Here is a 13,206-nt window from a genome sequence, read left to right as displayed (position 1 = left end):
ACGACATCCATGGATGTTGGCGAAGCTGACATATCACAGTACTTCTACTCTGCCCCTGGAGAGGCGTTCTAACCCGATGGCTCCAACCCGGCACAGTGCGTCTTGGCCGCTTCGGTCGCTCGTGGCTATACCCAATCACAACATATCCAACGTCCAGATCAGCTCAATCATACAAGAAGGCCTATGCCTAGAGAAACTGCCCCATGCGAAGAAGAGACGTCAAATTCGTTTTCCTGAACAATATGTACTGCAGAAATCCTCTGCCAGTCTTCAAAACCGTGGGTATCACTCCTTCCATCTCCCTCACTCAATCAACAGCCGCCTACTTTCACCACAAATCAGCATCCCGCTTCCATCATCAACGCAACATGCAACAAACTCACCTCCCCCGCCCCCTCCCCCGCCCCCTCCACATCCAGAAGCACCACCTCCTCCACCTCCACCACAACCTACACACTAGCTTAGCCTTGAGCAATAACTGTAGAGTGTTTGGCCTTACCTCCACCTCCACCAAAGAACCCAGCCCCTGAGCTGGTGTAGTAGCCTGATCGGTAGCCGTGGGCGTGTCTCGACTTTCGGGCTGGGAGGGAGTCAGGACTTTTCCGGTGGGGCTGCCGTTGAGAGGAAATGATACGCACGAGGAGGTCGTCCATATGTGGGTTTGGCGTGGTAGTAAGGAGTGTCGGGGTAGTGATAGTAAGGCGAGGGTTTGGAGCCGCCGCAACCCATCTTGGATTAAATCGAAAGAAGTGTCGTGGCTGGGATTGTGTCTCGTTCTGGGTCGAGTATTCAATAGGTCATCTCTTGTACTTAAGAAATCTTACGAATAAATCTCAAGGAACGAGGCATGAAAAGAAGAGAGAGATGTCGCGTGATACTTATGTCCTGTCCCAGCCCCATAGATTTCTTCAATTCTCCGATCGACGACACACCAACATGCTATAGCAAGGCTTAGAGCCAAAGCAAGCATGCCTGGTTCGAAAGGATCGTCCGCGCTTGCCAGAGGCTGAAAATGTTCGTCCAGATGACCCCTTGCTCAGCCACGAACGTGACCTCATAGGAGAGACGCTGAAGCCTGAGGCATAACTTCGGGTAGGAGGGCTGTTGGCGAATGGTATGACGCTGTGGTCGATCTCGGCGAATTGTTGAAGGCTGAGGGCGATGGCCTGTGTAGCTGGTGTTTCTGATTCGTACTCGCCAAGTGTGGGTGGTTGGGTTAAGAAAAGTACTCGTAGAAAATATGTAGGTGCAGGCTTTCTTCCATCAAGAGAAGAAGGTGGCAGTGAATGTCTTTAGCCTAAACTGAACAAAATCGCAAAACAGATTCGAATAGAAAATAGCACAAGAATACGAAAATGCTTGCGTTGGAAATCTTCGAGGAACGGAAGTCTGAATAAATGCAGACTCTATCATTTTTAACACCCTCCCCCTCCTCCCGCCGCAGCAGCAGTCGCACTTCCCCCGAAGGCTGAATTACTACATCGAAAGGACCACAATTAGAACGATTCGAAGCGACATCGACATCGACGGTAGGAGGGAACTCATAGAAAGAAGTATACGCATAGCTAAGGGCCCTAGCTGCGATCGATGGGACCTCGCGCTTGGGCATAGCCACCGCTGCTATTCGTCGAGGTCATGGTGCCGGAGTAGGAAGGCTTGTAAGGCGATGTCGATGTCGTTGGCGCCGAAGGTGGTGGTTTGGAGGTTGTGTCGTTCCACCAATCGTCTTTGTCTTTCGATCTTGGGGATGCAGTTGATGGCGCGGTCGTCGTTGCCGTTGGAGATGTCGTCTCAATCCCTGGAACTGCTGAGGAAGGGGCTCCCGACTTCCTGACTTCCTCCTTCGTCGCCGTAGGTTGGGACGGAGGGACGTCTCCTCACTTGGCTTGCTTAGAACTCATACAACCCATTCTGGCGACTTGACGTCTCATGTGCAACTTCCACCATCCCTAGGTACATCCCTACCTTCTCTTCTTATCATTTCTCCCCAATACGCAAACCCCTCTCATCTTCACCAACTCTCAGCCTTTCCTCTCATGCCGCTTGATCCGTAGTCTCCATTTTCGGGGCGTAGTCGTAATCACAATGCTGCAATCTGGGTGCTTAGCGATGATAGTGAGGCATTCGAAACATGCCAGGCACACATCAACGTAGGCGATAGTACCTGGCGTGGCGGCCTCTCGGCTATCGACGTCGTTCAATGGTTCCACGTCTTGATATCGAAAGGCGCCACAGCAAGGCTTGGCTTCAAGGTTCCGCAGCATCGAAGGCGTCTGCATAAAGACTCTGGCATCTGGCGAACCTCAGGCAGAAACCTGGTTTCGACGAATGTTCTGCGACCCTATATCTTGCACGTCAGTTCCCACATTCCTAAAGGCTTTCATCCGCACTCTGTATGACTTTTCGAAAGAAGCTCACAGTCCCGGAGCTTGATCATCAATGTCATCTTTCTTTTTACTGGTACCGATCCCCGTCTATGTACATGAGCGCGCATCATGCAAGTACCGCAGCAGGCCGCCTGTCGTCATGCCTGGACCACGATTCATTCGTCATGCTCGAAGTCTTGTCTACCGGCTTTCGTACCATCCAAAATCAACCATCCGCAATCGCAAAGATTCCAAAATCCCCCAAAATGCCTTCCCTCAAAGCCGTAATCTCATGCGTTGGAGAGTCGTTGCGCGCTGGTCTGCTGCGAGACAAAAGATGACCGGAGAACTGAAAGGGTGTGATCGTCTGGTTTACTTGCGATTACTGCCGTGAGCGAGCGATGGAATGCTGTGCTCGCTCGCCTGTCCCCTCCGAAAATGCCCATTGCCCTCCTTTCCTTATCCAGTCGTTCGTTACAAAAGGTTGGGGTATGCTGCTCGATTTTCGCTCGCTGAAAAACGCTTCAAAGTCCACAGGAATTCAAGAAAGGGGCTCTGCCCCGGTCGCCAAAAGTTCGTCGGTAATAATGAATCGAAAACGTCAAAGTGAATGTCTGGGCCGAAGCGTCATCGTATGGTCGTGCGCTGTGTGCCCGTTGGCTAGTGTCATAGGCCCTGTTCGCCCGCCTTGCAAAGTTTTATGCCCTTGCCCCATTCCGAGTTGAGAACTTGATGGGCAGATATGCGGCGTGATGCGTTCGGATCTAGGATGCTGTAGATGACGTTCCTGCAGCGAGCCTGACAGGAGCTGTGAGCACAGTCCGGCAACAATTTCCTACTAGACGAGCAACTTACTCTGTGGAGGGTCTCAATGGGTCCGTAACCTTCATCGCTCTTCCTGCCACGGATGTAGTTTTCGTAGAATTCATCCTCGTCCCGTTTCGCCACGCGCCACAGGTGTCGACCGGTGCGCATAGCCATGTAGATGACACCGCAAGCCCAGACGTCAACCGCGCGAGGATCGAACTCTTTGTCAGTGTACTCTTCAGGCGCAATGTACGGCGCACTTCCGCAGAGGCCGGCCGTCATGTGTGGTTCAGTCTCCCAAGCCATGCGGAAGCACTCGCCGTTGCCAAAGTCGGTGATCTTCAAGGCGCCGTGGGTAGTAAGGAGGAGGTTCTCAGGCTTCAAGTCCCGATGTGCTACACCCATTTCGTGGATGTATTCGACACCACGCATGAGCTGAGCAAAGTAGCAATCAGCCTCGGCAACTTCGAGTTTGCCGTTCGCGAGGACCAGCGAGTACAGATCGCCACCGGCGCAGAACTCCATGACCTCGCAGTAATCGCCCTTTGCGTCCTCCAGCAGATCTAGTGTATGGATGACATTTGGATGTCGTAGCGACGAGGAAATGCAGAACTCCGAGTTGAGCCGTTTGCTGTACTTCTTCGCGTCTTCCTGTGGTCTTCGTCTGAACTCTTTGACGGCGTAGAGTTGTTCGGCCTTCGAGTCCGGATCCGACTTGTGTGCAATCCTGACAATGCCAAATGCGCCGCGACCGACAATTTCATGGCACTTGCCGTACTTCTGAACCAACGATGCGGTGTTGTTAGGACCGTTCTTCTTCTCCTTTGCCTCGGCCGCATGTGCTTTCTCTCTCTTCACTTGATCTACCCAATCAGACATGAGCGACAAGGGTTGTTCGCCAACGTTATCTTTCTTCTTACCACCCAGCATCTCTCGTAACATGTCTGACAGCTTGTCCTGTCGCTTTGCGCCCTTCAGGAAGTGGTAATGTTCGCCATCTTCTTCGAACCAAAAGCGCCTCTGGGACGGCGCAGTCTCTTCGCGTTTGTCCTTCTTAGAATCTGAACCGCTTCGAGTCACAGCACCCATCTTCTCGGTCTTCGATGCTTGTCGCGTCGGCTTTTCGGGGCGTGACTTGGTCGATGAGCCTTCGTCGGCCTCTTCGACAGCGGTCTCTGGGACCTTGTCGGCGGTCTCTCGCTTCGTGGCTTCTCTAGCTTCGGCGTTCGAGTCCTTCTGCGAGAACATGCGACTGAGCCGCGAGGTAAAGGTAGGTTTCTTTTGCGGACCTGCGGGGCGCTCAGGCTTGTGGCCGTTGGGTTGGCCGTTGGGTATTTGTTGGTCAAGAGGGACGGAAGGTGGCGGTAGGACAGGGTCAGCCTGCTTAGATGATGCCAGCGAGGCTGAGGATGATGCGGTGGGCTCGGGCGATGCACCCGGAGACACGGCCATGGTGGCTGTCTTTATCTGGTATTGGCTATGCACAGGATGCGGCGACTGCGTCAACGCCAAGCGGGGCCGTCTGGTGTATGGACTGAGGTGCGAGTCGAACAGCAGCGATAAGGCCGCTGATCGGTCGCCAAGGAGGATTTGTGAGAAGCGCAGGAAGCTTCTTCTCTAAGCCACCCGGCGACCCTGCACTGGGCAGAGGGAGGGTGTGCGTTTTCGTATAGGTGGTGGGTGGGCAGAGCAGAGCAGCTGATGACAAACTCGAACGAGCAGCTTCCAGTTTCCACGGCGCGCGCGCGCTGGAATCCAGAGCAGCGAGTCGGCGCGGCGGCAGAGCGGTCGGGTTCGCAGCAGCAGCCGGACGGGTTAGGAGCGCATGTTGATGAGCAGACGCATGGTGACTGAACGAGGCAGGACGAGGCGCTGTGTGCGATGGGCGATGGTCGAGGGGCAGCACCGCAGGCTCGGCCGTCGTCAGTAGTCGCTGGTGTGATTTGCGCAGACAGGGAGGGAAAAGCGAGGTGAATTTCGATGGTGAAGACACCGAACGAGCGAGACCCAGAGGCCCGCACCTGACGCTTGCTTCTGTAAGCCTGGGGAGTAAAATGCCTCACCACATCTGGTGTTGCAGCAGCCGGAGGGGAATCTGCCCGCTAGAACTGACGCTCGTCGAGGCGCAAAGGCGACGACCGATCCAAAAGTCGCGGCCGAGCGCGCGGCTGGTAGGTTTGATTAGGATTGATGGTGAGAATAGGTAAGGAGCAGAATTTTTTTCATTTAACATTTGGTTGACCGCCTCTCCCCAAGAATAGGTAGCAACTGCCAAGCATCACTGAGTTCACCGTAGGCCGTTGCAGTTGCACGCACGTGGAGGCAGGCGACGACATCATCTGCTCGTGCCGTTTGATTCAAGGCCATGTGCATGCACGCGACCTCCAGGCACTTCCCCGACGCTGCTGAGACGACACTCGGAAATGCGACAACAACAACCGGGATGCTCACCGACCTCACCTCCTCGAATAGTCATGGCTGGTGAGGCCAGCAAGACTGATGGCCACAGCTTTTTCAGGGCACCCACGCACAGGGTCAACTTCCTCGTATCGTCCTTCGTCAGAGTGCAGCACTGCCCTGTTGCCATTTTTCTACATCTACTGCTCGTGTTGCTTTCGTTCGGTATCCATTCAACTCCTTCAACTCTCCACTACCGAGCCAACCGAATGCCGGCCATGGGTCCCCTACCTCACTTCATCTCATCATCACTTCGCCCAGCAACAACACCATGCTCGCCGCTGGTCATCCGGACAACTTCGCTGGACGTGAGTGGGCGCGAGAAGGAGGAGTACATACATAAGCGGCTGGATCACCCCCCGGGCTTTATGTAAAGCGAGCATTTAATCGCGCAAAGCTGCTACAGCCTGTATGCTATGAAGTACAGATTCAGAGCACCGGTTCCGATCTTCAATGCCAAGTCGGGCCCACGAAGCTTGTGGCTTCTGTGTCACCTGTGAGCGGTCCTGGATGAGCTTGGCCGGCATGCCGTGGGCTGTATTGCATCGTCCTGCTGCATTGCGACGCCATTCCACAGGACTTGGCCTGACGTACTTCCTCCAAGCCTGCATCATCTCGCCAAGTAACTTTCGTTCCCTGTGCAGTTACGGAGGTCTCGGGCTGCGCATCCGCTCGTATGAGGCCTAATCCCTGAACGTAATGCCTTCTAGTTAGGGCATGGCTTCCGTTGGTGGTTCAGATGGTGAATGATCCGGGATGAACATTGCGAGGCTCAGTAACACAAAGAAAGTAGGGAATCTCATTTCAAAGCAAGACATCCGTACTCGACCCACTCTACGACGTTACAGACGTCTTCAACTGCCACATCGAACCACACGCTAGACACCTTGTTCGACATCATGGGAGTTGCTTCGTGCAACAACCGGACGAGAGCCTTAATGCCATACATCGAGGCTTCGACGAACTCCCGCGCAGGGATTGGATCCCCTTGGATTCGCACAAATAATCGGGTCGTCGACACCATCAAATTGGGCAGCTCGTTGGGGCAAGCTAGCGAAGAATATATGCAAAGTACTTGCCAATGGCCAATGAACCAACAGACAAAGGGTATTCGAACTCAAATAATTGGGGATCGGGATGCTAAAGCGTAGATGAAAGAGTGCGGTGCCGGTAGAAGCAATGGACGAAGCTGTCCATTCTGGGTGGTCAGCGATGGAATCGATCAGCGGCTGGAGCAGCAGAGGAGTTGGGAATGGCTGCAAATGCTAGAGAGGTCAATTTGGCTATAAGACTGGAGATGGAGAGATACCTTATTTGTCGGCGATCGAGTCTCCTGACACAGTTGGAGAATGCTTTGCACGTGTCTCTTCTTCTTGGTCTTCGCAAACACCTCTTCAACCACGACGTCGCAGTCACCGCACTTGGTGCGCTTCACATCTCTTGAACCGCCTGACTTAAATAGACTGACAGCGACTTCATAGCAAGCATCATGGCAGGAAAGACTCCTCGAACGCCACGCACGCGGGCTAACAATTCTCAACCCAACACAGGCAGTACTCGTACGGTGCGCGGCGGTGAGCTTCGTGCTCTGGGCATCTCCGACGACAGCCCCAACCAGAATCAATCGAGCCGTCGTCGCAATGGTCGAGCATCTGAACAAGAGTCCCCAACCACACGCCGCATCCGTCACATGAACCGACAACCCGCTCCACGACAGCAGCCCGCTCCTCAGCAGCAGCGTGTCAACAACCAACCCGCCGCTCAGCACCAGCCCGCCGCCGCTCAGCAGCAGCCCGCCAACAACCAGCCCGTTCCTCAGCTTGCGGGAGACCAGGTCAACGCTCTGTTCGCGGCGAATCCAAATCTCATGCAGTTCCGGGCTGCATTGGTCACTGTCCAGCCCAATGGAGTCCAACCTGGTGCTGTCCATGCCAATGGAGCCCATCCCGGTCCAGGTGGAGGAGGGCGAGGAGGAAACGCAGCCGACCAGCCGGCCCAGCCAGGTCCCCTCAATCCTGCAGATGGTCATGGTGGACATGGTGGAGTTGAGAACGGCCAGGGCGGAGTCCACCCTGGTCAAGCTGGAGGAGGACAAGGAGGACAAGGAGGCGGCCAGTCAGCCCCTCCAAACATGACAGAGAACCCTGACGTACCGCTCGTCCTACCGCTGGGTATCGCCTCACCGAACGACTTTCAGTCGTACACCAGAAACTTCAGCTTCAGCGTGGGGTTCAGTGGGTCGTTCGATTGGAGGGTGTAAGCAACGCCTGGGCGGTAATGCAGCTCTATCATCTCTTCGCTTCTGGTCAGGACCTCGCCTAGTTGGCCGGCCACGACCTGATGCAACGCAAGCGCGACAGCGACAACCTCGACACCACGAAGAGTGGCAAAATCGCCGACATCGAGGTCACCGTCGATCCAACACAACGAGACTCAAGTCCAGAACGTCGCCCAGTACATGGCCGCACTGCGCACCCTCAAGAATATCGAGCTACGCCAGATGAGACCACGGTCGATCGTCGAAGCCCGCATCACGGTTGGTAGGTACGTCCAGATGCACCCAAACTTGTGCGAGCCAGAGCATGCTAGAAATGTCGCCTTCCTCGTTCGAGACCTGCTCGACGGACCAAAGGCGATCCAGAAGGATCTGAGGCTGGCGAACCTGGGTGACAGGGGTTGAGATTGTATTGTGCCGTGATCGCAAGCAACGCACGAACGTCGAGCTGCATGAGGAGGTCAATTGGGCCAGCGGCACATGACAAGACATGGGAGTGGTAGTTTTGGAGAGCAAGACTCTGCACTGTGAGTGAAATCTTCAGCATGCTCGATCTCAGACGGCCCAACCTCATAAAAGGATCTCATGGTTGTCAGGCGAATACAGCGGAGGAAGTATTTGGCAATAAAAGAGGATATGGGAAAGAAGCAGAATCAGTACAACCACCATGCATATCAACAAGAACGAATAGGTGCATTGGGTGTGACTAGCATTGCAACCACTGCTGGAGATGTTATTGCCCTATAACATCCCTTAGACTGCTGCACAAGAGAAAACCCTACAAGCACAGTCAAACAACTAGCACGTGGATCCCGTTAGTGAATGATCACGTTCTACCGCTGAATAGACCCTATTGTTTCTCGTGAACGTCCGCGTGATTGTTTGCGACACAAATAAAAATCCACGGTACCCCTAAATGCGACAGACCTCGACTACATCCCACAAGCGACATCAACCTCGACCTCGACCTTGACCTCGACATCACTCCTGAATCACTCCCGACCCACTATGGCCGAAGACGAGTCCACCCGCCGAAAAACCATCACATTCCCCCCTTCCCTCTCCCTCAAACCACCCTCCGTCATCCAACGCCCCAGCACAGGAGGAACGACGTCCAGCGAAGAAGAAGAAGCCCCACACCCACGAACACCAACACCAACGAAACCCCCTCCCCCAAAATGGAAAGACCGATGCAAGAAATTCCTAGGCCTATCAACACCCAACACCCACGAAGCACAGGAAAGAGGCCGCGGGAACGAACGCGAAGGGGATATGGAGTTTGGGGTTGAGGGAGGGATCAAGCCGTACAATGAGAAGGCGGCGGCGAGTCTGCCGGAGATTATCAGTGCGAGGAGGTGGAGGCGGCCGAGTCCGTACCCGGATGGAGGGTAAGTTTGAGTATCTTGGAGGAGGCGAAGGAAAGAATGAAGTTGTGTGGGGAGACGGTTGCTTACTTGGTGTAGAAAGAGACCGCAAGCCACTCGTAGCAAGACGGCGCCTCAGATCCGTGTCTTTTCGCCAGAGGAACAGGGTCAGGTTGATCAACGGCAAGGCGATGGTGACAACTACGACGGCGAGGAGTGGGGGGCGAGAGCGCTGGGGACTTGAGGGTTGACTTTGAATTCGACGCGAGGCGGTCTCTGAGACGGGGGTGTTGGCTCTACGGTTTTCCATTTCGTGAAGCTTTTCTCTATGCCTTGATGGCGATTCCATTCCTCTTCTCATGATGCGTTGCTCCATGTATTTAGGGACTGCAAGACTGCGTCTTTCATTCATCAGTGCATCTCGTCGAGCATACTTAACGCTTTACGCCAAAGTCTTCTCCTTGAGCTCGATGCCGTACTCGAGCAGCTTCTTGCGGATTGGCTCGACGTACTTGGGGGTGACAGGCGCGAGAACACCCTTGTCGGAGATATCGCCGTTGAGAACAGCGAGCACAGCAACTGCGCAAGGGACACCGACCAATCTAGCCATGGCGCTGTAGCCGCCGCTGCCGGTGGGCTCACCGTACTCGGTGAGAGTCGACGTCCGCATCTCCTTCTTGCCATCGGGCCAGGTGATCTCGAACTTGTGCTGGAGCATGACAAAGTCACGCTCGCCTTCGAAGTACTGCTGCTTCTTCTCGAGGGTAGCGCAGAGGCAGTCGAGGGGAGTACCGCGGGGCTCGATCTTGTCGTCGCTGAACAGACCGTACCAGCGCAGACCTGTGAGAATCCGCTCCTTCTCCTCGGTGTTCTTGAACTTGGTCTTGGAGTCCACTGCCCAGGCGAGGTCTTGCTCGTTATGGCTGCTGGATCCAACGATTTTGCCGAAGGCCTCCTTCCAGGAGATAGGAGACTTGAGGTAGTCTTGCTCCTTGTCGCTCAGCAGACCGAGGTCTTGGAAGGTTTGAACGATGGCTGGGTTGCCTTGGTAGCGGAGCGTTCCTCGAACAACGGTCTGGGCCTCTGGGATGTCGTATCGCTCTCGGAATGGAGTGCTGTCTCTGTTGGGGTAAGCCTCGAATGCGAAGCCTGGGTAGATGAAGTATGGCTTGGCGGTGCCCATCAAGTCAGCACCGCTAACAGTCTCGATCTTGCCGTCCTTGTAGAACTTGGCAGTGTTGCTGGCGGCCAAAAGGACACCGCGAGGAGACCAGGAGAACTTGTAGCCGAGCGGGTTGTCGGAATCCTCTGGAGCTGGGAGACCACCACAGTAGGACCAGAAGCCGGTGATCTTGCCACCTTGCTCGTGGACCTCGGAGATGGTCTTGACGGCGTACAGGTGGTCAATGCCAGGGTCGAGACCAATCTCGTTGAAGACAGTGATGCCGGCGTCCTTGGCCTGCTTGTCGAGTGCCATCATGGCATCAGAGACATACGAGGTGGTGACGACATTCTTCTTCTGGTTGATGGCGGCTTGAATGACCTGAGCGTGGAAAGTGTATGGGATTAGGGAGATGACCAAGTCGACCTTGGCGATCTCCGCCTCAAGAGCCTCCTTGTTGGCAACATCGAGAGAGATGGCATTGGCGTACTTGAGACCTTCTGCGAGCTTCTTTGCGCTCTCCAAGGTTCGGCAGGCTGGCGGATGTTAGTGGTGTTTGCAATACGGGTGATAGGAGTCGACATACCGACAGTGACTAGCACATTGGCCTTGTCAAGCTCAACGGCAGCTGGTCGCGTGACGAAACCAGAACCGAGGAGTAGTACCTTCCTATTGCAGCCAGTCAGCACGCCGCCGCTGGCTCATCAAGTGAATGATTCGGAATGGGGGAGCCTTACTTGGCTCTGCTGTTCTGCAATTCGGTGGCCATCTTGGTGTTGTGTTCTGAACTTGTTAAGATGAAAACAATTCGTGTACCTTTATAGAACGTCGACGGCAGTACGGCGTTCAATGGCGGTGATTCGCAACAGTCACCACGATGGAGCCAGCACAAATTTCGTACCAACGCCGATTCCGGCCCCGCCAAGAATGGTGCTCGAAGCAGATGGCACAAAAAGCCACACAATTGTGCAATGCACAACAAGGTTCGCCCCGTCGACGCCTCATACGCTCGGAAAGCGGGGGTTCGCGCATTCTCCGGGCGATCATCACCGCAGATTTGGGAAGCTCCCAGGTCTGTCTGACTTTCAGCACGCATTCGATAGGACACCTGTTCGACATCGAAAGCCGAGGAGATCCAGCCACCGTCCAGTACGCGCTGGCGCGTATTTGCTTATGCCCGATTGAATACTAAAGCAGTCGAGCCCGGTGTCTTCGTGTTGGACCAGAGTGTACTACTGGCTTCCCTCTTAGCAGACGCTGCGTCAACAACAATAGCCATGGCAGCAGAAGCTCAGAATGGGGTCTCACCGCAGCTGCGGAAGAAAGTCCTGCGGGTTCTTGTGATATCCTTGATTCTGGATCTGGTATGATTTGTAGCAGCTTGGCAAGACCTCGATTCGTACTGACTCCTTGCAGATATCCTTCACATTCATCCTTCCACTATTTCCCAAACTGCTCGAGTTCTACCGCAACCTCGAGACCAAGTCGACCAACAACCTTTTCTCGCAAGTCCTCTACGGCTTGAATGCTTACAAGGCGTCGTTCAAGAGGCCCATCAATGATCGCCATGACATTGTACTACTCGGAGGAGCACTCGGCTCGCTGTTCTCGTTATGCCAGGCGGTTGCTTCGCCCATCATCGGGACTCTTTCAGATCGGTATGGCCGTCGAACAGCTTTGCTGTGGGCCATGGTTGGCAACATCGCCTCAGTGGCTCTATGGTGTGCCGCATCAGACTTCAGAACTTTCCTAGCCAGCAGAGTCGTTGGAGGTCTCAGCGAAGGCAATGTTCAACTCGCTATTGCAATCGCCACCGATATCTCGACCGATCAAGATCGTGGCAAGACAATGGCTTTGGTGGGAGCTTGCTTCTCCATTGCCTTCACCTTTGGCCCAGCTTTGGGAGCTTTCCTCGCCAACATCAGCACCGTTGCTGCCAACCCATTCGCAACCGCTGCAGGCGTCTCTCTGGTGTTGATCGTCACTGAAACAGTCTACTTATACTTCGCTCTCCCCGAAACGAACCTCAAAAGTCAAGAGCCGAAACAGAATGGCAACACCGAGAAGGCCAAGCCACAGGCGAAACACGAGCGAACAAACTCCCACCTCCTCCTCAACCTCACCCACTTCAGCTTCATCCTCTTCTTCAGCGGTATGGAGTTCTCGCTCTCCTTCATGACATACGATCTCTTCGCCTACGAATCGAAGCAATCCGGCCGTCTTTTGGGATTCGTCGGCCTCGTCGCCAGTATTCTGCAGGGTGGTGTGACCCGACGAATGCATCCTTTAAGAGTTGTCCAGCTGGGTGTTGTGAGCGCAGCCGCAGCTTTCTTCACGCTCGCGAAGCTGCAAAGTGAGAAGACACTGTACATTGCAGCCGTGCTGCTTGCAGTCACCAGCAGCACCGTCGTCACAGGCCTGAACAGCCTCTCAAGCTTCGAGGCGAGCATAGACGATCGTGGAGCGAAGCTGGGCAATCACAGAAGCTTTGGACAAGCTGGAAGAGCAATTGGTCCGATTCTGTTCTGCTCGCTTTACTGGTGGGCTGGAAGAGATATTGCATACATTATTGGAGGTTCAGGCATGGTGGCAGTCGCTGGACTTGTGTTTGGAGGTCTCAAGCCACCGAAAGGGCTTGAAGTCAAGAAGCCAGCAAAGGCCAATGCAAACGGCAGTGCAGTCAAGAAGGCAGCTTAGGGACGTTTCGTGATATTTAGGGCGTACAGACTGTATGGGAAAGCATTTATAGATACCCGGGATATGGATTGGATATGT

At 54.5% G+C, this 13,206-nt stretch overlaps 6 protein-coding genes across 6 annotated transcripts; 3 read left to right on the top strand and 3 right to left on the bottom strand.

Moving 5' to 3' along the window:
• Positions 1–33: 33 nt before the first annotated feature.
• M409DRAFT_59728 (uncharacterized protein) lies at positions 34–729 on the bottom strand (the record flags this gene model as incomplete). Its single annotated transcript, XM_033814276.1, has 4 exons — positions 34–125; positions 384–449; positions 500–580; positions 639–729. 4 exons carry the CDS (start codon positions 727–729, stop codon positions 34–36), a joined length of 330 nt encoding a protein of 109 aa, XP_033661585.1.
• A 2,303-nt stretch (positions 730–3,032) lies between these two features.
• On the bottom strand, positions 3,033–4,625 carry M409DRAFT_70236 (uncharacterized protein; the record flags this gene model as incomplete). The annotated part of the gene is made up of 2 exons (XM_033818639.1): positions 3,033–3,164; positions 3,222–4,625. 2 exons carry the CDS (start codon positions 4,623–4,625, stop codon positions 3,033–3,035), a joined length of 1,536 nt encoding a protein of 511 aa, XP_033661584.1.
• A 2,494-nt stretch (positions 4,626–7,119) lies between these two features.
• Positions 7,120–8,310, top strand: M409DRAFT_28834 (uncharacterized protein; the record flags this gene model as incomplete). Its single annotated transcript, XM_033809199.1, has 2 exons — positions 7,120–7,886; positions 7,983–8,310. 2 exons carry the CDS (start codon positions 7,120–7,122, stop codon positions 8,308–8,310), a joined length of 1,095 nt encoding a protein of 364 aa, XP_033661583.1.
• A 603-nt stretch (positions 8,311–8,913) lies between these two features.
• M409DRAFT_28833 (uncharacterized protein) lies at positions 8,914–9,513 on the top strand (the record flags this gene model as incomplete). The annotated part of the gene is made up of 2 exons (XM_033809198.1): positions 8,914–9,293; positions 9,369–9,513. 2 exons carry the CDS (start codon positions 8,914–8,916, stop codon positions 9,511–9,513), a joined length of 525 nt encoding a protein of 174 aa, XP_033661582.1.
• A 198-nt stretch (positions 9,514–9,711) lies between these two features.
• Positions 9,712–11,200, bottom strand: M409DRAFT_28832 (uncharacterized protein; the record flags this gene model as incomplete). Its single annotated transcript, XM_033809197.1, has 3 exons — positions 9,712–10,967; positions 11,018–11,100; positions 11,169–11,200. 3 exons carry the CDS (start codon positions 11,198–11,200, stop codon positions 9,712–9,714), a joined length of 1,371 nt encoding a protein of 456 aa, XP_033661581.1.
• A 508-nt stretch (positions 11,201–11,708) lies between these two features.
• Positions 11,709–13,128, top strand: M409DRAFT_28831 (uncharacterized protein; the record flags this gene model as incomplete). The annotated part of the gene is made up of 2 exons (XM_033809196.1): positions 11,709–11,795; positions 11,848–13,128. 2 exons carry the CDS (start codon positions 11,709–11,711, stop codon positions 13,126–13,128), a joined length of 1,368 nt encoding a protein of 455 aa, XP_033661580.1.
• Positions 13,129–13,206: the final 78 nt, after the last annotated feature.

Source organism: Zasmidium cellare (assembly GCF_010093935.1).
Source record: "Zasmidium cellare ATCC 36951 unplaced genomic scaffold M409scaffold_46, whole genome shotgun sequence".
Taxonomy (NCBI): Eukaryota; Fungi; Ascomycota; class Dothideomycetes; order Mycosphaerellales; family Mycosphaerellaceae; genus Zasmidium; species Zasmidium cellare.
The sequence above is the reverse complement of the archived record's forward strand: the minus strand, read 5'-3'. Positions and strand labels throughout refer to the sequence as shown.